This window comes from Anolis sagrei, chromosome 1 (assembly GCF_037176765.1).
Source record: "Anolis sagrei isolate rAnoSag1 chromosome 1, rAnoSag1.mat, whole genome shotgun sequence".
In the NCBI taxonomy this organism is placed as follows: domain Eukaryota; kingdom Metazoa; phylum Chordata; class Lepidosauria; order Squamata; family Dactyloidae; genus Anolis; species Anolis sagrei.
The window spans coordinates 220,885,305-220,908,100 of record NC_090021.1 but is presented as its reverse complement, the minus strand read 5'-3'; the positions used below and the strand labels follow the sequence as shown (position 1 = coordinate 220,908,100).

Sequence of the window (22,796 nt, the reverse complement as noted above, 5' to 3'; positions counted from 1 at the left end):
GTGTCATTTGAGTAGGCTTTTAACGTCTATAGTTTTGGCTGTGACGGTCAGAATAAGCATCTCCCACCATATGGAATGGACCTCACTCTGATGGGATATATCCAAGTAGACAGCTTGTATTCTCTAGCCCAGTGGTTCTCAACCTGTGGCTCCCCAGGTGTTTTGGACTACAACTCCCAGAAATCCCAGCCAGTTTATCAGCTGTTAGGATTTCTGGGAGTTGAAGGCCAAAATATCTGGGGAGCCACAGGTTGAGAACTACTGCTCTAGGTCCTTTTGCAGTGCATTTGCTGTTTTGGCCAATGTTGAGGAAACATGGGAGTTGTAATCAAATGGAATTTGGGTGTGACACAATTTATACCTCTGAGATCAGAGAAATGATGGACTTCCTTATATTTACTTGAAATATATAGTGATTGACAGGTTGCTGCATCCTACTATTCCTTGCCATCATCTTTGAATCTAAAGGGTAAAAAGCCTGGATACTTGAGTTTGTCACAGGTGCAATGTTACAATTCAAGCTGTTTCCTTGTGATGAAGGATTGTGCACTTTTAAATTGTATTGATGAACTTTATGTATTTTTCTATTGTGTTTTATGCTTTGTAAGCTACTTCAAGGGCATTGTTGGAAACCTTGGTAAAAATCAAAGTAATAATAAATGTGAGTTATGACACTTATAGGTAACCATCAAAATGTTCTGAAAGGAAATAGTTCGATGGCTTTGAATCATATCCAGCAACTTGCTTCTTCTAGTACATAATCTTTCTCAAGAATTACTGATGAGAAAGATTCAGACATAGTTGCTGAAATTTCAATGAAACACTGCGATAGTCACACAATCTTTATATATACACTACTTGAGTTAGTTCATTTGTAGCTTGAGTTCAGATAAAAAGAATGTGATTCCAAGATCTGTGATCAGACAGATGGATAATAGTTGCTTTCGCTAGTGTGAGAATTTGTTCAGTGCTATAATAGATAATCACAACTGCAAGAAGTTGTCTTACTTCTCTTTTGAAAGTGTTGAGGCTCAGTGTTAGCTCCTTCAAAAGCAAAAGAATAGCTTTTAAATTTTATTTCAACTTTTGTATATAGCGCTCTAGTACAAGACATGGCAGAGTTCTTGTGTAGATGAATAATACTTCCCAAGTTTACGGCTTCAACTTGAAGACTGGAAATATTGAGGCATATGCTGCTCATTTTAGAAAGCAACAGAAAATTGTGAGCTGCCTTGGTGATTTCCCATTAACCAGGTACTATTCTTATTTCTCACACGTACATCAAACACCCAGAGATTTCACTGGGGCAGGGATTTGATTGTAGTTTTTCATGGAGAGACGGCACAAATTTGTTTCTACCAGATTCTCCCTTTCTTCTCCTTCAGGATGTGAATGGAATTATTCCATGCCAGGTCTGGAGAACTAAATGCAGGCCTAAAGGTAGTTGGTAGGTATATACAATTGAGCTGTTTTGTTTGTTGTGTGACTTCAAGCTATTTCTGACTTTTGGCAACCCTAAGATGAACCTATCACAAGATTTTCTTGGCATTTGTTCAGTGGAGGGTTGCCTTTGCCTTTCTATTTATTTATTGTGTCAGAAGCAAGCTGAGGGTAGAGATATAATGTATTTAAAAACACCAACAAAGTTAAAAACTTGGCATTATACTAGATTTCCTTTAATCAGAAGCTGGCCACTTGGAGTGCCCCTGGTGTCGCTGTGAGAAGGTCCTCCATTGTGCATGTGGCAGGGCTCAGGCTGCATTGTAGTAAGTGGTCTATGGTTTGCCCTTCTCCACACTCGAATGTTGTGGGCTCCACTTTGTAGTCGCATTTCTGTAGATTGGTTCTGAATCTTGTGGTGTCATGAGCTTTGCCTTCCTGAGACTGAGAAAGTACGACTTGCCTGAGGTCACTCATTGATTTTCCATGGCCAAGTGGGAATTTTTACCCTGGTCTCCAGAGTCATAGTCTAATTCTGAAACAACTACATAATGCGAGCTCACACATGTTTGAGTATCTTCTTATTTTTTTAAATAGCAGCCTTTGTTTTCCCTCCTCCGGCCCATAATTTCCCTCAATCAACATATCCACTTGTTGTTCTCACCCTCATGGGAAAATGTGTTCCGCAATCAAAAATGTAGAGAGAGGGGTGATTTTTTTTTAAAAAAAGAGCCAAAGTGGAATCGCTTGAATGCTTATTCTCACTTGCATTTTATCAATTTTCAGTTTAAATTCCAGATTTGAGGGTTTAACTTTTGCAGATTTGAATACCCATGGATTTGATTGATATGTTCTCTCAAGGAATCTCTAGGTCCTCCAGGAGGACTTTGTGGTGGACGTTGGCCATGGAGTCATACTGCAGGACCTAGAGATTCCTAGAGAGGTGTTATCTCCACTATAAAAAGAATTAGCAGATGTTTTATTCAACTTCTCCCACTTCCATGCAGGCTCTGACCCTCTAGCTTCCCGAAAATGAAAGACCTATTGTATTTATACCCTCCCAAGTCTGTATTTGTGTTTGATTAAATTTGGGTCAGATTTACTGCAGTTCCCTTATGCTATATTTGGTGTTCTTAAAGACACAGTTTAAACAATAGAATTATCCTTCTTCCTTACTGCTTCATCACACTAGAGAATGAATCCACTTTAAATCCGGTTTCTGCCTCTTGCTGAATTCTGAGGTTTGTAGTTTAGGGAGGAGCCTTTAACAGCTTCACTAAACTACAAACCCCAGAATTCTGCAGGAAGCAGAAACCAGATTAAAAGTGGATTCATTCTCTAGTTTGATGAGGTCCTTAGCGTGAGTTTATCCTGAAATTTAGCTACACCAAGCAATGCTAAATATATTATTGGTGGTAGCAACTACTGCTCAAGGAATGTCCTGGTTTTGTAATGGGTTTCAGATAGAGATATTGTATTGGGGTTCACATGGTGTGCATCGCTGACCACAGTGCCTTGCATCTGCATCCTTTCTGAAACTTTTCTGAAAAGTTTTTAAGAAGTAATGCATATAATGTACCGGAAATTATTGATTCAGTTTCATTTTATTTATGGTGTATATACCATAACTGGAAAATAGAGGGAGAAAATGTGGAGGCCGTGACAGACTTTGTATTTCTAGGTGCAAAGATTACTGCAGATGCAGACTGTGGCCAGGAAATCAGAAGACGCTTACTTCTTGGGAGGAGAGCAATGTCCAGTCTCGATAAAATAGTGAAGAGTAGAGACATCAGACTGGCAACAAAGATCCGCCTAGTCAAAGCCATGGTATTCCCTGTAGTCACCCACGGATGTGAGAGCTGGACCTTAGGGAAGGCTGAGCGAAGGAAGATCGATGCTTTTGAGCTGTGGTGTTGGAGGAAAGTTCTGAGAGTGCCTTGGACTGCGAGAAGATCCAACCAGTCCATCCTCCAGGAAATAAAGCCCGACTGCTCACTGGAGGGAAAGATACTGGAGACAAAGTTGAAGTACTTTGGCCACATCATGAGGAGACAGGAAAGCCTAGAGAAGACAATTATGCTTGGGAAAGTGGAAGGCAAAAGGAAGAGGGGCCGACCAAGGGCAAGATGGATGGATGGCATCCCTGAAGTGACTGGACTGACCTTGAGGGAGCTGGGGGTGGTAACGGCCGACAGGGAGCTCTGGCGTAGGCTGGTCCATGAGGTCACGAAGAGTCGGAGACGACTGAACGAATGAACAACAACAACAACATACCATATTACTGTAAATGAGAAACCCATAAAAGCACAAGGAATTACCTCCCTCCCCCAAGAAATGAACAGTTTGTAATAGATCGTGCATACAGCCTTGTGGTCTCTTGTAGGTTCTTCAGTCTGAATGTGTTCAATGAAGAAGCTATAGCCTTGGCAAGATTACAAGCTTTGTTTTAATGGGTGAGAGAATCCACACTCTAAGTGAGGGAGTTAAGGTCTTCTTAGTTGCTAGTTCATGCTTTAATATGCTAATGTCAGTGCATGGTATGGCTCTGATTATTATGCATGGCTGTATTTTGCATTTCCCCCCCAGTCAAACTAACTATCATTTGCAGGGGATGTGCTGAACTTTTCTTCTCACCCAAGTTCTCCCAAGTCTTATCTGTAACATAGTGTTAATTTATTGTTGTTCATTCTTCGCATTTGCGGGAAGACAGCTTGAAAATGTCGAGAGAATTAACAGGAACGCCAGCAGCAGTGAACACAGCACTTCCACAGAGAAAGGGCTCCTTACTGTTCCCTAGTTTTTCTAGAGGGACTCAGATTAATTCAACACTTCTCCATTGCAGACATGCGCCCAACTCATTCAGCTTCCACACTGCCTTTTTGGGTGCACAGATGCTTTGCACTGTTTAACCTGATTTGATCCAAGAAAGCTTGGAATGGGTTGGCGTCTTGGCTTTGTAGTTTAATCCTCTTCATCCTGCCACTTTGTTTCAGTACAAGGGATAATGCTTCCAGGCTGGGCCCCCGGATTACACCTGTCTCTGGCATGAATTATCCCATCTTTTCCTTGCTGGCCTTGTGTCAGCACCAACATTGATGAGGATTTGATATTAACAAGGCTTGATCCATAGCCAGCTGCTATCCATAAGGTCAGTGCAGATGTCAGGCAGATCTGGCCCAAAACATTTTGCTGCCCAAAGCAGAGCCCAAATAATTTTTGTATACATATGTGTGTTTATATTAAAAGAAATTATGAATTCCTTTTCTGCCCACTAGGACCCCTAGAGCAATGTATGTGAAAATCACAGAGTAAAAACAAAACAGAATGTTAATTAAACATAGACTTAAAAGTAATTTAAAAGCCCTAGCCCTGACAAAATAAATGCACTTTAAGTTATCTATTACAAACACAAGAACGAAGAAACTGGCCTGGCTTCTGTGAACTGTATATCTCTTATTTAAGGAATGTTTGGCTTTGATCCTGTATGGCTCAGCACAGTCCGCATGTGGATCTATAGTTGGCAGAGCCATATACATTCCTCCCCACATATTATTGAACAGCCATAAAGCCTCCCACCCTGCATAGCCATTCCCTGTTTTTTGGAAAGTGAACAGGACTGAAGAAGCATCTGGCTCCATCTCCTTAGCCAAAAACAAAATGATTATAGCATCACTGACATCCTAGAGGTTATAACTCCTTCTTCACAACATGAGATGTAAGCAAAGTAACTCTTAGTCTACAGAATACCCAGTTTCCCCTAAAATAAGACATACCTATAAAACAAGCCATAGCACGATTTCTCAGCATTTGTGCACTATAAACCGTATCCCGTAAATAAGACATAGAGATAGGCGTAGCTAAGGAGCGTACAAGGTCAGCTCCCCTTTTCAGGTCCCAGTCGTTCTGTGAGTGTTGCAAGCTGAGGCATAGAAGGAGACATAGAAAGTGAAAATAAACGTCTCCTCGGTGAAGTGAGGAGCAGGGCACTCTGCTTTAGGTATTGTGTGTCCTCAGGGGGGAGAAGTAAAGCTGTGGCCATTTTACTCAAAACTGTGGATCTCTCTCCCCCACACAAACACCAGGGGATAGTAGTCTTGTGCTTTCGGGGTAAACCTTGCCCTGTTTCATGTCCCGGCTTTCCTTGGGGCCCCTGATCCATTTTCAAAAGCCTCCCTAATTAGTTTTTTTTTCTGATTGGGGCTCTGAAATTTGGGCCACTATGGGGGAGGGATTCCCACCGGCTGGCACACCTTCCCGCCATTCTTCTTACCTGGCACCTGCTGTTGCTCTTCTGGAGCAAGACATCAGCTGCAGGCAGGCTTGGAACGCTCTTGCAGGCCCCACCAACCACCACACACGCCTGCCATACTTTCAGAGAGAGAGAGAGAGAGAGAGAGAGAGAGAGAGAGAGTGGCAGGGCCTGCAGACAGGCCCAGAGCATGCCTACAGGCCCCGCTAGCCGCCACAAATGCCCCGCCACACCCTTGGAGAATCTGTGTGTGAGAGGACATGTAGACAAGCCTGGAGCATGCCTACAGGTCCTGCCAGATACCACAAATGCCCAACCACACCCTCCGGTTTTGTGTGTGTGTGGCAGGGCCTGCATGCAGGCCTGGAGTGTGCCTTCAACCTAGCTCCAGGCCTGCCCAAATGCAGGCAAGGAGGCAATTTCAGCTTGATACGAAAGAAACTGAATAAATGGGATGAATTTCGTGCACATGACTAGGGGATAAGGGAACACCATCACCAATGAGTCTGCTACTGATCCCAGAGAGATCGTCCCATAAATGCAGATTGTTGTACCATACTTAATAAAAATAAGACATCCCCTGAAAATAAACCATAATGTGTCTTCTTGAGGACAAATGAATATAAAACAGTGTCTTATTTTTGGGGAAACACGGTAGTACTAATCAAAAGAGTGTACATCAGTAGCAATACATTTGAATTCACTCAATCAATCTTCTTTGAAAAAAAATCCTTCAGGCATTTGTTGGTCCAGTGTCTAGTAGCATTTTCCACTTCACCTATATCATTGAAATGCTGTCCCCAAAGGCTTTCCTTCATCCAGTCAAACAAGTGATAGTCTGAGGGCAGCATATTGGGACTGTTGCTCAAGAAGTGTAGAGTTGTGCATTATCATGGTGTAACAAGATTGCATCCTGCTGTTTTATAGTCTTTTCTTATGGATGGCTTCTTGAACTTTCTGAACCAACACTGTCGCAGTTGCTGTTCATTGTTGTCCCACACTGGAGGAAATCAAGCAAAATCACCCCCTTGTCATCCCAGAAGAAATTCACCATAATCTTCTGTGCTGAACTCAGACTTTTGAATATCTCTGGTCCAGGGGAGGTGGAGTGCCTTCACCCCATGGACAGATTCTTGGTCTCTGGATTATAACAGGCATGCCTAGATTTCGTCTCCAGTGCAAACATTCCTGAAAATAGTGTTCTTGTGGTTTTCAAATACTGTCAACAGTTTTGAACACATGTGCCATCTCTTTTCTTTCAAATCAGCTGTTAATTGATGAGGAACCTACTTGGCACACACTTTCCTATATCTGAGCTTGTGGATAATCTGCCTGACAGCACTGTAACCACAGCCAAGTTTATCAACAGTCTCCCAGAAACCCTCTTTTGGTTTTCATTGGTGACTGCTGACAACGTCCTTTCACCACATAGTTTGTCTTGAACATTAGTTTCGCTTACTTTAAACTTTTTTTTGCCCATCTTCACATCTTGTTCTCATCAATTGCCAACCCACATACATATTTCTGCGATTTCTGGGGATGTCAGGAGGAGTACTTCCTTCTTATTTCATCAGGAATCCGATTACTCCTCTTCATTTCTGATGCATATCTATGGTTATGCAACACCTAGAAATACAGACATTGTCACAGTCATGCAGTAAAAATTATTCTATTTGATGGTGTAATAGCATCACTTTGGGATTAATACTTTCAGAGAAAAGGCAGATAGACATTACATTCAGTACGACCCTTGTATAAGGAAGTTGTATAAGTGCATTTTCCTCCAGAGAGATGCTCTTTAGATGTTTGCATTGCCTCCCAGAACCTGTCATGTCATTTGGACATTAAGCCTGAAGAAAATAAAGTTTAATAGCTGGTTTAGGATCTACTTTTGACAACTTTCATTGGGGCTTATACCTTTTGCTGCCTTTCATCTCTCCGCATTTCCACATGACTTGCCACTTTAATTCTGAATTGGGTTACGTTTTTTTTTTTGGCCTCTTAAATCTCTCATATCTGTGCAAATATGATTGTTTATGTGTGTGTGTGTGATATCTGTCCCTACAATTTTCTGAGGCCTTTCCATCTGATTTTGTTTTGCAGACTCCTGCAATTAGACATCTCCTTCTAATGTTTATATAGATGTTATGTTACTTAGATATGTGCCTGAACTCTCTCTAGAAGTCAAGATGATTAAGTTGAGATTGTCATGCTTTGGACATACCATGAGAAGACATAACTCAATAGAAAAGAGAATAGTGCTTGGCAGGGTAGAAGGCAGTAGGAAAAGAGGAAGACTGGATTCCAGATGGATAGATTCAATTTAAAAAGTCAAAGCCCTGAGTCTGCAAGGCCTGAGTATGGCATCAAGTTGAAGAAACCTGGCTTAAAATGTGTTTTCTACAAGACTCCTCACACTATTTGCACAATACAACAACCTTAGAAAATTAGTTAAAACTTATCCAAGCTACAACACATGTATTGTTGTTAACTTCCTTCAAGATGACAACAGACTATGATGACCCCGTGAGTGAGAGATTTCTAAGTCACCCTGTCCTCATCAGCTCTCTTCAACGTATCTCAGTACCAGTAAGTTATTAGGGATTGTGTCCCATATCATCTGGAGGATACTAGGTTGAAGAGCTATTTTAGGCTGTTAAGAAAAACCTAGAAATGGCAGTGCTTTTGCATGTCACCAGCAGCTCCAGGATTCTTTTGGAGAAGCAGAAACAAAGTGGGGCAGATTTGTGCTGCAGTCTTGGGTGCCACCCATTGTTGTCATGAGATAAAAGGAAACATGACACAATAATAAGAGACAGGTTTTTGGATTTGTATATTTTTCTTCTCATTATCCTACTGTGGCTCTTTTATCTTCCACATCTCGAGATTGCAAGTTTTGCTGGTGCAATTAACTTTCTGACAAATCTGCTTATTGGAAATATTTAAAACATTTCATGGGATTTCATTCATGACATGTTATCCATTTTTTACTGTTCCTTTTGGATGTTAATCTTACCTCTTTTCTCTGTTTACCAGAGAAGTCCATTTTATCTCTCTAAACATGTTTTTAATTATTTACCAGGCAGTCTATGTGGTGTATTGATTTGTGACTGTGGGCATAATTCAGGAGACTAATGTCATATTTTTCATACCCTCTTGCTGTGGTGACAAATCCCATGTCTGGAGATAAAATGTTGCCATGGGATTTGGCTTTAGGAAAGGGTGTGCCCATGGTGCTGAGCAAACATAGCTGAGCAAATCACCCAGTTCCCTTGTGTGCTGACAGAGAAATGAGGATAATAGGGAGTACCTTATCTGTACTAGAAAGTAAATCATTAAGGATATTAGCTGCCTTGGAGTGTGGTGGAGTCTCCTTCTCTAGAGGTTTCAAAGCAGAGGCTGGCTGGTCATCTGCCACAAGTGCTTTGATTGTGTATTCTTTCATGTCAGGGGCTTGACTGGATGGTACTTGTGGTTTCTTTCAGATTTATGCTTCTATGATATCTCTCATCCGGAGGATTTAGAAGTTCAAGTTAAACACATAACACACAGCTGTCTCTCTTCCTTTTTGACTCAAAGATGTTCATGGAAGATCCAGTCCTGATTGGGATTCTAGTGTGGAGAGGATTAGGACTTCATCAGTTTGCTCTTGCTGCACTGATGCCAATTGGAATACAACCCTTATATCTGTCCTTTTCACATAAACCCCCAAACTCCCCTGCCCCCCGTGTTCTTCCAGATAAAGGCTACAACATTGGCATGTGTTAAAACTCCCTACCCCAATGATTCATTTTGAGTGGTGTAGCAGGAATTGACATCTTTTTGGTGAATTCTGATGGTATAAGTTAAACATGAAATATTGCGACTCACATTTTTGGTTGCTGCAGAATTTGGGATTCACTAACAACTTTGCAATAACCAACCAATCCCCTCCCCTGCCCCAGCCTACCTTTTTTCTGCAGCAGTCCACCCTCCTATTGCCATTTCTTGGCTGCTGAAAAGCACAGGGAATAGAAGACAAGTGCTTGGCTAATTTCCATCAGCTGGATGCAGAGCAATGATATATTTGTGGGGAACCTCCAGAGATTCCTGCAGATGTCTCTTGCTGCATGTTTAGCTATAGGAAAATAGCTGTATACTTGTCTGCCTTCTTCCTGCTCTCCACCAACCAAGAAGTGACTCGGTTCTCGGGATTGCAGCTGAAAAACAATAGGATTGGGAGATGGGAGTTGGATGAGAGATATCATAGCTCCCCATATAATGATGATGATGATGTTAAAAAACCAAGTATGGATTGTCGATGTTGCAATCCCAGGCAACAGCAGGATTGACGAGAAGCAACTGGAAAAGCTGACACGATGTGAGGATTTAAAGACAGAACTGCAAAGACTCTGGCACAAGTCAGTTAAGGTGGTCCCAGTGGTGATTGGCACACTGGTTGCAGTGCCTAAAGACCTTGGCCTGCACTTAATCACAAGCAGCGCTGACAAAATTACCATCTGTCAGCTGCAAAAGGCTACCCTACTGGGATCTGCACGAATTATTCACTGATATATCACATAGTCCTAGACACTTGGGAAGTGTCTGATTTGTGATTAAGTACAACAACCAGCATGGCAATCTTGTTTGCTGTGTACTAATCTTGTAGTAGTAGTAGTAGTAGTAGTAGTAGTAATAATAATATACTCACATATAAATATTTAAAAAATTAGTTAAAAAAATAAACCCACCAAAACTAGTTCAACTTATCCACCGGTGAGTGTGAGTACTGTATCTTATCAAAAAAGAAACCATACTCTTTTCTGAGTAGAGATGCAAAATTCAAAAGCTTAGTCCATACAGGACAAACCTAAAAGAGGGACTGACCCACTCTAATTTCTCTACTATGGTTCTTCTTCTGAAATTTTTAAATTCTGAAGTGGAGAAATGGTGCTGGTGGTCAAGGGCAGCTGACCCCAAGGCAGCATTGTTGTTTTTTGCTCTCTTATTCATGGGTCACATCAAAATCCATAATTTTGACCACAAATTGTCTTTGATTTATACATGAGGTCAGTTTATGCATGAGAATAAGTATGTCTCTTGATATAGGAAGAATGCGGCTTCTTCCTACATAATAATAATAATAATAATAAAATTAACCATCAAACAATGCAAACATCTGAGTCTTTACTTACAAGAGTGTCCCACTGTTTTCAGTGACACTTACTTGCTTGTTTGTGATTTCATCTTTAGACAGCTGCAAGCCATTGAGGAATGGGAGAGATGCCAGAATACAGGAAGGAAGGAGAGTAGGAGTAGGTCTGCTACACTTTAATTGGTCAGAGGGGCCAGGTAGCTCGTTGGCAGAGCATATGCTCTGCTTGTAAAAACTCTGGAGTTCAATGCCTGGCATCTCCACTTAAAAAAAAGAACATCGTTGGGAATCTTTTGTGTTTGAGACTTTCGGAAAAAGCTTCCACTGCCACTTCAGGATTACAATGTAACACCAGATGGATAAATAATCTGACCTGGTGGGAGATACATTCTTATTTTGCTTTGGTGGGTGAGATCTCTGAGAACATCTTCTCAGTAGTAGTGAATTCTTCTTTTAAGTTAGGTTGTTGACTGCTGTGTAAAGCTTTTGCCTCATGAATCTTGGCAGATTTCAATAACATTTTTAAAAATTGTGTCAGAAGTGACTTGAGAAACTGCAAGTCGCTTCAGGTGTGAGAGAATTGGCCATCTGCAGAGACGTTGCCCAGGGGACGCCTGTGGGAGGCTTCTCTCATGTCCCTGCATAGGAAGCCGGAGCTAACAGAGGGAGAACACCTCGTCTTGCAGATTCAAATTGCCAAACTTGAGGTCAGCAGTTCAGACGGCGCAAGGGTTTAACCCATTGTGCCACCGCAGTTCTAATAAGAAAATAAGATACCGATGTTATGTATAGCATATGTTGTATAAATAATTCTTATCTGGGATTCTGTCAGTTGCATCTATATGATATTTTATGTTTAATTATTTGCATTCTGCCTTACTTACTATCAGAATTGTTTTCCAGAGACATGGAATAATAATTATTTAATGTTACTGGTTGATCATTTTACTGATTTTATTGCTTCACTTTTTGTTTTAAGTTGCCTGGAAAACAAGCATGTTTGAAAAGCAGGATTAAAAAAAAAATAGAAAAGCAGCTGCCTGTGCTCATTGTTTAGATTTAGTTTTTATACATAATATGCAATATGATTCACTGCATACCCAAATAAGCTGAACCGTGTCTGTTCCATGTCTGTTGTTAGCTAATTACATCAGGAATTGTGCCTTCCATTTACCAGGCATCCAGGTTGATATATAACAAGCTTACAATAAAGCTTAGTGAAATCTTCTGCATCATAAAAAAAATAAACACAGGTATAAAAACATTTGAGTAGAATAAAGTTAAAATTTGACAGCCAGAAATGACATAAAATGTTGAGAGAAGGGGAGGACAGCTTTCACTGTCTGCCTAAGAACAATAGAGAGGGGGCTGATCTAACATACCTACAGAAGAGTTCCATATATATGACATTGCTACAGAAAATACTATTTTAAGTACTCAGTAATCCAACCTCTCTATGTGATGGCATCTTCAGTGAAGTTAATGTATCTATGCAGTGGGCTCTTGGTATCCACTGAGGTTTTGTCCCAGTACTCACCATGAATCTGAAGTCCCTGTGATATATAGTATTATAATAAAACAGTGTCCTTTATATAAAAAAGCAAAATTAAAGTTTGTCTTTTGATGTTTGTTTGTTTTTTTTTTTTTTTGGAACCAGAATTCATGGATACAGAGGACTGGTTGTAACAGCTATTAATTTACTAAAATAGAATTACGTACACATCTTCAGTGCTATAGTAATCTTTTAAAAAATACTGCTGCTTTTGTTTTGCTTGCAGTGATTCAGAGAGCCGAAAACTATGCAAGAAAATGAAAGTCGACCCTAGTTCAAAGGAAAAAGGGGTAGAATTACTACATTACAAGTAAGTACATAAAAAGCTAAGTGTGCTTCAACATTAAGTAGTTGCAATAAAGGGTGTCAAGCTGCACATTTTCATGCTGGTTTCCTCACAATTAGGTCTCTGTGGAGTCCAAGTGGGACTTACTCTTCCAAAAGTGCATAGCATTGCCATCTAAGTAAAGGGTTGTGTGTCTTAATCTTTTGAATTCATACTCCAAAACCAAGCTACTGAGGTACATTACATTAGACCACATGCAAGGGACAAAGCAGATATACAGGCAGTTCCTGACTTACAAATGACTCGTAGTTAAGAACAGAGGTGAGACAACAGGAAGTGAGTGAAATCTACCCCTCAGAATGGAAATTCTGGAAGAGTTATTATCATGGGGGAAAAGAGGTCTCCACTGGAGCTTTATCACTAAGCCTTGTTTCCACAACTAGCCAAATTTTTCAAAATTCAATTTTCACAGGGACAGAAAGTGAGGTGAAATCTTCTGAACAGGTGCACAGACAGCAAAATAAATACCATAGGGGTGCTAACCCTTCCCTGTGCTATCTAAAACTGATATATAAAGCTAAGTGCAGATAACAGTCTTCATTCATGGCCTTCCCACTTCTGAGGGCTTTGCTTTTGTACTTGCTGTCACTCCAAGTAGTCTGCAAGTCATCTCTCAGCTTCCCTCTCCTCCGCCAACTAGTGGCCATGCTAAGCAGGTTGAGCAAGTTCATAGAGAAGTACGCATCACTACCTCCCTTCCAGGTCTGAAATGAAAGCCTTCGTTACTTCTTTTATTTACTAGAGTTCTGGACTTCCAATTCCATGACTAAGAGAAAAAGCCAGAATTCTGTGAAGAGGAAGAACCAACTATAGTGTCAGAAGAGGTGTGAATTCAGGCATCAGTCCATACAGTGCACCAGTCAGCCACTTCAGCTGGATTACTCTGAACGAGGGCCAATATGGCACTCCCTCTTATCAGATTGCCCCTTTTGAACTAGCTAATCCTTGGGAAAGCTACTTTTTAAATAATATAATTCCCAGAGTTCCCCAGGGAGCATGATTTCTTGTTAAGATGACTTAAGAATGCTGGGAGTTACAGCCCCAGAAGGTAACAATTTATTCTAAATCAGCTACACTCCAGCTGTTTTGTTTGGACTACATCTGGCCTGCACAACATGCGGTTCTCCAGGTGTTCTGGACTACAGCTCTCAGAATTCTTGACCATTGAATAAGCTGACCAGGACTTCTCCGAGTTGGAATCCTAAGCACCTGGAAGGCCTCAGGTTGTGCATGCCTGAAGTATATCATCCATGAGCTCCAACTAGTATGGCCAACAGTGTTGAGGAGCCATGAGAATTAAAGTTCAAAAATCTGGAGGTGTGTGGAAGGCTCCTCGGTACTGGACTGGGAATGACTACTTTGCAAAAAAGATTGCATGCTCCCAAGTACTGCTCTGCCAGTACGAGCAATATTCAAAGACATTTGTTTTAAAGTTCACATAGAGTAACTCAATTCTGGAGGGTTTCAACATGTCATTATATCTAGTCTTTTAAAAAGTAACTTTCTAAGCTCTGTATGTTCTGGTGTCCTGAACTCTATAAGATAAGCTCTTAGAAAGCTCTCCATTCTTCAAAAAATGGGCGAAGCCTGGGAGGAGTGGCCTGGCTCAAGGTTTTGCTTTTTTAAAACTCAAAACTCTGTTCTAGAAGCCTAAAGCTATTGAAAATCCTATAATTCTAGCATGACTCTGACTGGTACATGCTTAAGTCCCATAGGCTACATTGCTTCATGGATAAAATTGTTTGTGATCAGAATTGGGCAACTCAGCAAACACTAACCACCACCCCCCCCCCAAAAAAAAAACCCCAAAAACAATTTGCAGGCCTTCTCTGTCCTTGGAAGCAGAAGAAGGAACAGAAAATATCCCCATCACTACAGCAACTCCAGGTCTGGGAGGAAGCCAAGGGGTTCTCACCCTTTACAGGTCTGTCTGACTATTTGCAGAACATTTGCCATGGTGGGAATAATATTGCAAACCCTGAAGCTATTTATGTACATACAGATATATAGTGCAATTTTTGTGAAGATAAACAGTATGTTGCATATTCAAGGAGTTCCCTAAATGAGCACATACATTTTTTTCTTGCATTATTGTTTTCGGGTATCAAACATTCTGATGAAAGCGGACTCAAAGTAGTGGTCCCAGAACAAGTGCAAGGCCTTACCCATTGGCTGCTGGACCCTGGTGGGTTTCCAGGGAGAAGGGAAGCATTTGTGGCCGATACAGATCTCTTGCATAATGGGAAAAAAATGCTTGTCCTCTCGTATCATTCAACCTGAGAATGGCTGTCTATGATAGTGTCTCAGACTATCTGATGTGGGGTACGGGCAGTATTTTTTTTCTCATGCGACTGGGATCTTCTTTGTGACTATTAGCTGCAACTATTAGCTGGGTTGCAGCTAAACGTAAAAAAAAAACCAAGATTATGGCAACAAGAATGATTGACAACTGGAAAATAGAGGGAGAAAATGTGGAGGCCGTGACAGACTTTGTATTTCTAGGCACAAAGATTACTGCAGATGCAGACTGTGGCCAGGAAATCAGAAGACGCTTACTTCTTGGGAGGAGAGCAATGTCCAGTCTCAATAAAATAGTAAAGAGTAGAGACATCAGACTGGCAACAAAGATCCGCCTAGTCAAAGCCATGGTATTCCCTGTAGTAACCTACGGATGTGAGAGCTGGTCCTTAGGGAAGGCTGAGCGAAGGAAGATCGATGCTTTTGAGCTGTGGTGCTGGAGGAAAGTGCTGAGAGTGCCTTGGACTGCGAGAAGATCCAACCAGTCCATCCTCCAGGAAATAAAGCCCAGCTGCTCACTGGAGGGAAGGATACTAGAGACAAAGTTGAAGTACTTTGGCCACATCATGAGGAGACAGGAAAGCCTAGAGAAGACAATTATGCTGGGGAAAGTGGAAGGCAAAAGTAAGAGGGGCCGACCAAGGGCAAGACGGATGGATGGCATCCTTGAAGTGACTGGACTGACCTTGAAGGAGCTGGGGGTGGTGACGGCCGACAGGGAGCTCTGGCGTGGGCTGGTCCATGAGGTCACGAAGAGTCGGAGACGACTGAACGAATGAACAACAACATTAGCTACAACTGTTTCTCTATTTCATTTTGGAACAGTAGCCAATGACTTGTGGAACAGCATTAGTCAGTAGGTCTTGACTTTTGAGTGGCACTGATCTGCCAGAACTGTATGGGACAGTCATTTTGTTAGTCTTTAAGATGACACAGGGCTCTTTGTTTAGAATGTAACTAAAATTAACGCTATTTACTTTGTCTTTCAGAAATTACATTGTCATTCAGAAATGCATCTCATTATTATACTTTTAATTTTTTAAAGAGACATGTTTTGGGGAGAAATAAAATTCACTCCATCTCATAACACCTGTATTTTCATGTCCCTGGGACAAGCCATGTTCCTTCGTGATTCTTTCCAATGCAACATTCTCTACTTGCACTACCTAAAGCAGTTGGAGATTGGTTTAGCAGCTCATTGCTTTCAGAAGACTTGAGCAAGTGAATATTTGCATCCTTTAGGGACCCATATGCATCAACATAGTGGTGCACTGTTGAAAATGGATGTTCCCTTGTGCATCTGCCACTCCCCAAATCTGGCCTGTGGTAAATGCTCTCATTAGAGCTTGTGGAAATGATTGCCCATTAGAGATTTATTTGCTTCAAGAACTTGTTTTCAATGGTTGTGTTTTTACACAGAGCTGCAAGCTGAAGAGAACTTTATTTATTTGACCAGAGTAAACAGCTGTCTTTCTAACAACACTCTTTTAATTAATTGCTGTTTTCTCTCTATATTCCCTTTCTTGACAGGGATGGCACATTTCATACTGAATACACCAGAGCACCCACGTTCAAGGTAAATTTACAATAGTTTGCAATCTTATGGATAGGGATATGTGTGGCTGGATATAGAACAGATGTTAATGCTTACGGCTTTATATTTGGGTGGGAGGGGGATGATACATTTCACAAACATCTGTTTGAGTGACCTAGAGGTTTTCTCTCCATTCTCATATTTTCTCTGCATCTGCCAGCCCAGCACCCCGTGAATTAACTAGATTGAGTCAGTGTTAAATTGCGACATAAATTGTGAGCTTACTCGCAAGCTGTTAACAAATAGAGGAGGTTTTTTATTATGTTTTTTAATGAGGGTCTTTTTTTCCATTGTCATTTTTTTGTTTGGCTCTCCCTTTTGATGCTGACCTGCATCTAATAGCATTAGCCTGATAGCAATGAGGAAAATACTTTTTCCTTTTATTTCATCTGTCATAGGATGAGCTTGAAAGAGAAATGAAATAGCCTTTTTCTCAGATCTGATGATAGCCACAACCTAAATTGCTAGAGCTGATGCACTGGATGCAACATGGTCAAAATGGTTTCTCTTCCCTTTTTTTCCAGGTTACATAGCACTAATACACTTTAAAAAAAAAAATCTCCCTTACATACACACACAAGGAGAAATATCTTTCAACAAAGTTTCAGAAACACAGAGTGGTGTGTTGGAAAACACCAGAAACTATTTTTGAAATAGAAGCCACCCTAAGAGTTTGGCCTCATGGTGTACCTGCTGAGATATGTACCTGAACAGACAGTGCCTTGCTCTTCCCGGGAGTTTTCTGATTTCGTTCTTTCTCCTCCTTGCTGCTTCCACACCTTTGCTAAAAGGTGCAAACTCTGCAGGGAGCTTGAAATAGCATTAAGCACACTCGATCTTCCCTCCCTCCCTCTATCTCTGGAAACTGGATCTAGGGGATGGCAACACAGATGAGATGGAGCACGTGCCTCTTCAGAGCACGCTTGAAGAGGAAAACCATCTGACAGCCTCCTGCCCAGACTCTTCAAAGCCTAGTGCTGTGGATAGCCAGTCTTTCTTCCTTTTCCCATAATGGCTGAGAAGAGGTCTCTCAAGTGAAATTGATTTGGTTCAGGGCTGAGCAAATGTAAGCCTTCAAATGTTTCTGGACTCATTTTCTTGATCGGCTAGGGCTGATGGAGCTTGTAACCCAATTTTATTTTTGAAATATTTACAAAATAGTCTCTACATGTTATCTCCACACACACAAAGTCTACTCACCCACTCATGGCAAACATGATCCAAGATATCTGGTGTTATGCAAGTATTTGCATTTCAAATGCATTCCTTTAAATCAGTGGTGTCAAGCTTATGGCTCTCCAGGTGTTTTGGACTTTAGCTCCCAGAATTCCTGGCCATTTATTTCTTTATTATTTGGACTTATATGCCGCCACTCCCCTGGGGCTCGGAGTGGCTTACAAGAATGGTTAAAATCTAACAAAATTTAAAAGCAATTTAAAACAATTTAAAAACGGCAATGAACAAGTTAGCTAGGGCTGCTGGGAGTTGGAGGTCCAAACATCTGGAAGGCCACAAGTTTAACATCTCTACTTAAAATGACCTGTTTTTCTAATCTTTTCCTTGTTCATCACAGCTTTTTAGTGATTCCACAAATAAAAGTCAGGTGGAAAAATATCAGGGAGTCTTGCAGGCCTTTCCATAATATGAATTGGTTAGTTTTTCCTATGTATGAAGTCTGAGAGATTGTGTGAGTGGTTTCCTCGTTGTTGGCATTGTCAACCAGCCAGTGTTTTTGTATTGAGTGAAAATAAAACTTCTTGTCAATTTCAAGTATTATTCAATTTAATGTAGGGCCTAATTCTTTTGCATGTTTTTCACTGTTTGGGGATTTAAATTAGAATCATAGAATCATAGAATCAAAGAGTTGGAAGAGACCTCATAGGCCATCCAGTCCAACCCCCCTGCCAAGAAGCAGGAATTCTGCTTGTGTGTGTTGCTGTTGTTGTTTAAAGCACTAAGATGACAGAGAAAATGTCTAATTTTATATATCTGTATATTGCATTATGAATAATTTTACAAATATCACCAAGAATTTCACAATTTCACAGAGCTGGAGGAAAACAAACAAAGACGAGCCAGGAAGAAAAAATAGAAAAGGCAGAACAAAAGGAAAATAAGAATACTGAATGCTTCTATTAGCTCTGAATATCTTGTTTATCTGTAGGATAATTCAAGGGAAATACTACTATTTTGTGCTGCATGAGAAACTGATATCCAGGCTAAGAGAATCTTGTTTTCTTTTGTTTCCAATACACAAATTGGTTTAACAAAACACCTAACTATCTTCTTTCCTAGCATCAGTGATAAGCTGCTTTACTTGCAGTCTTCTGTATTAGCAGGTTAGGATGGGATGAAGGTGATTTGGATAGCTTTGTAACTATACAATTACACCAGAAGAAAATGTTCTCTTTCTGTACTAAAGAAAAAACATTAAAAACACACTAATCATAATCTTCAGTTTTATTTGAAAAGCAGCTAAAATTACTAGGTGTAATACAATAACATTTTTTAAAAGGTGATTCCCTACCCAGAGGCTCATAATCGAAAACCTGGCCAGTATGATAAGAAGGATCGAGAAGGAAACAAAAGAAACCTCTTCAGTAGCATAAAGAAAGCACAGAACTTGTATAAATAGAGCTATTACTTTTAGCGAAATTAATTCTAAGAATAAAGTCTCACATTTCTTTGATGTGTTATATTTTGAAATGCATGCATCCCAGAATTAAGGATTATCTTCTCAACCCCTCCTACGGACTGTGATCCTGTAGCCATGTTGCAAGTACTGATTTTTAATCTGTTCCCAGATTTAATATTTCATTTTACATCAAACCAGCAGTCACAAACAAAACTCTCTTGCTATACTTTGTAATATTTCAGTACAATGTGAAAGTGCCCTTGGCATCAGAAGTGGGTGTTTGGTTGTAATGATGCTGCCATGCTGTTTCAGCGTGTTTTTCTTCCTGTCCAGAGAGCCCCCTTAAGTGTAGACAAACAAGGCTGTCCATGTGCCCAACAGGAAAGCTTGGGATCCCTTCTTTCTCTAACCTATAACATTTTCTTCCTGTTGCATCATAAAACAATTTGCAAACTTCCACCTAGATTTTGAAAACAGCTTCTCACATGTTAATGTGTGCCTCTATTAAGAAGGAATGATGGGGACAAAAATTTCTCTCTATGCATTATAAGCCTACTTAGATGTAAAGCAGGAGAGATGTATAATCTTATGCCCCTTCCACACAGCTGAATAAAATGCCACATTTCCTACTTCGAACTGGAATATATGGCAGTGTGGACTCAGATAACCCAGTTCAAAGCAGATATTGTGGGATTTTCTGCCTTGATATTCTGGGTTATATGGCTGAGTGGAAGGACCCTTAGACTATTGCTAATATGTAATACTCTATGTGAGGCTGCCTTTGGAGATGACTTGGAAACTGCTGCCATTGCAAAATACAGCAACTAGACAGTTGACCAGAAACATCATGCAAAATTATATAACATTGGATTTAAAATAAATTTCTGGCTATCAAAATGCTTTTGATCCTTAGTCAATGACCAGGTTATTCATTTATTTATTTATTCAAGCTTTTATACCCCGTCCTTCTTGACCTCCAAGGAGGGACTCAGAACGGCTTCCAAACAGGCAACAATTAAATGCCAAACATGATATAAAACACATAATAAATACACCCATATACATTCAAATAATTAAAAAATATACATTAGAACTAGTTCGCCAGATTAAAATTGTCGTCCAAAACAGTCCAAGTACAGTCCAATAAAATCTTATCTTCCCAGTAAAACAACAATTCTGTGAATGCTTGATCCCATAATCAGGATTTAAGTTTCTTCCAGAAGGTCAGAACGGGGGTGGCGGGGGGCGGATCTAAGCTCATTAGGGAGGGAGTTCTACAGCTGAAGGGCCACCACAGAGAAGGCCCAGTTTCTTGTCCCCACCAAACAGCGGTAGAACCGAGAGCAGGGGCTCCCCAGATGATCTTAAGGTCCTAGATGGTTAATAGAGGGAAATACGTTCGGGTAGGTAAACTGGGTCGGAACCATTTAGGGCTTTATATGTTAACACCTATAAAGCATTTGAAGCTCTAATGAGCTTGGGATCTTGTTATTTGAAGAAGCACCTTTCCCTACATATGCTTGCCCAAGCAAAAATGGAAGAGGAGAACCTTGTCTCCCCTTAGAGGCCCAATTGGCACCTCCGTCAGCATTGCTCTAGTGTAGTGATTCTCACCCTGTGGGTCCCCAGTGTTTTGGCCTACAATTTCTAGAAATCGCAGCCAGTTTAACAGCTATTAAGATTTCTGGGAATTGAAAGCCAAAACTTCTGGGGACCCACAGGTTGAGAACCACTGCTCTAGTGCCAGGTGAAACCATTCACACTATAGGATTATAGCACTATGATTCCATTTTAACTGCCATGAAAGCATCCTGTGAAATCCTGGCATTTGCAGTTTACGAAGCATCTTTTTGATTTCTCAAGCAGGGAACTCCTATAATGCCTTTGATAGAACTACAAACCCTAGGGCTCTATGGGATAACGTTATGGTAGAATCATATCACTATAGTTGTATGGTGTGAATGGGTCCATATCTGTTTACAAAAGTCTTTTGGGTGACCCATATATAGGCATGGTGTTGAATAGCTTTAAAGGATTTTAACTCATTGTAATCTGTTCTCTTTTAGCTGGTTAATTGTTAAATACATTTTAATCTTTCAAAATAATTTTATTGTTGGCATTATTTTAAAGTGATCATGTCGATTGCATTGTATGTTGCCCTGATAGCAATAAATAATAAAATGAATGAAAGAAACTTAAGGGATAGTGGAAACATAGCTGAAATCACTGGAACGGTAATCAGCATTGATGAATTGTATATTGTGCTTGTGTGTGTGCATTTTTTGTGTGGCCCCTCCAAATCTCTACACTAGAAAAAGATATTAACTTCACTATTTGACAGGCATAGAAGGATTTCTATTGCAAGAAGTCGTGTTTAAACTCCTAGGAATATAAAATATTTTAGGACACAAAACGAAAAAAGTGTGTGAAGCTCAGTTGCCCAGTGATCCACAGTGAAAAGAAGTGTGGTGTAATATCCTGATGGCTAGCTTATGTGTCTGGATTTCTTTCCAAAACATTTTAGCCAGTGAGACAACACATGCTCTGGATACTTGATGAAGCCCTGTTGAATTCAGTTTGGCTTGAGTGTAAACATGCAGAAGGTTTTTTGTTAATCTACTTAGCAGAGGAATGGTGGGGAATAAAAAATATGTCATGAAAAATGTATACTGGGAAAAGTTTCCTAGAATCACAACACCAGTTACAAAACTGGCTTACCATTAGAAAAAAAGGCAAGCCCCACTTCCTGTCTTTCCTGGAATTTGAATTTAAATGTTTGGATGGCACTCCATGCCTCAGATGACCTAGAAAAATGCCTCTCCCTTTGGCAGAATAAAAGAGCTATCTAGAATCCAGCAGACTTGGGCCCAAAAACAGTTGTTATGTCCAAGTAGAGCAGACTCATAAATGGGATTTTCAGTAGTGTTGATTCACCATTCAGCAGTTCATTTAGTTGATTGATGCTCTTTGGGATTACCAGTTGCATGGAGGTGTCAAGGAATTGGCAAATCCATCTCTTTGCATTCCTTGCTGAAGAAGGGAATTAATGGGATCTCCATGACATGAAGGCAGTACACACACACACACAGTGTTGTTGTTGTTTTTTGAAGTAATAGCTGCTAATGGTATCCTGACCATCAGAAGATCCAATAGCTAGTAGGCATGGCCAACCCATGGTTCTAAATGGTTCTAAAGTACTTACAATGCTAGGGGGCGCTGGTGCTTTGCTTCTTCAGTGTTGCTAAAGTTCTGGTGGTGAAAATTTCAGAACTCTAACAAAACTTTCAAAATTTCACTATAAATGGCAGTTCCGAATTGGTTCTGTCATAAAAATCACCAATAATGAAATTTTCCTAGTTCCAAGAGACCTCACTACCTCTGAGGATGCTTACCATAGATGCAGGCGAAATGTCAGGAGAGAATGCCTCTAGATCATGGCCATATAGCCCGAAAAAAACCTACAACAACCCAGTGATTCTGGCCATAAAAGCCTTCGACAATACAATAATGAAATTTTGAAAGTTTTGATAGGCAACACTGTAGAAGCA

The 22,796-nt window shown here is 40.5% G+C and overlaps 1 protein-coding gene across 1 annotated transcript in view; it reads left to right on the top strand.

The window, feature by feature from the left end:
* Positions 1-22,796, top strand: part of PDIA5 (protein disulfide isomerase family A member 5) — a 212,431-nt gene that overhangs the window by 80,103 nt on the left and 109,532 nt on the right. The window contains exons 4-5 of the mRNA XM_060774774.2: positions 12,602-12,685; positions 16,550-16,595. Coding sequence (XP_060630757.2) covers positions 12,602-12,685; positions 16,550-16,595 — 130 coding nt within the window. The remainder of the gene's footprint in view (positions 1-12,601; positions 12,686-16,549; positions 16,596-22,796) is intronic.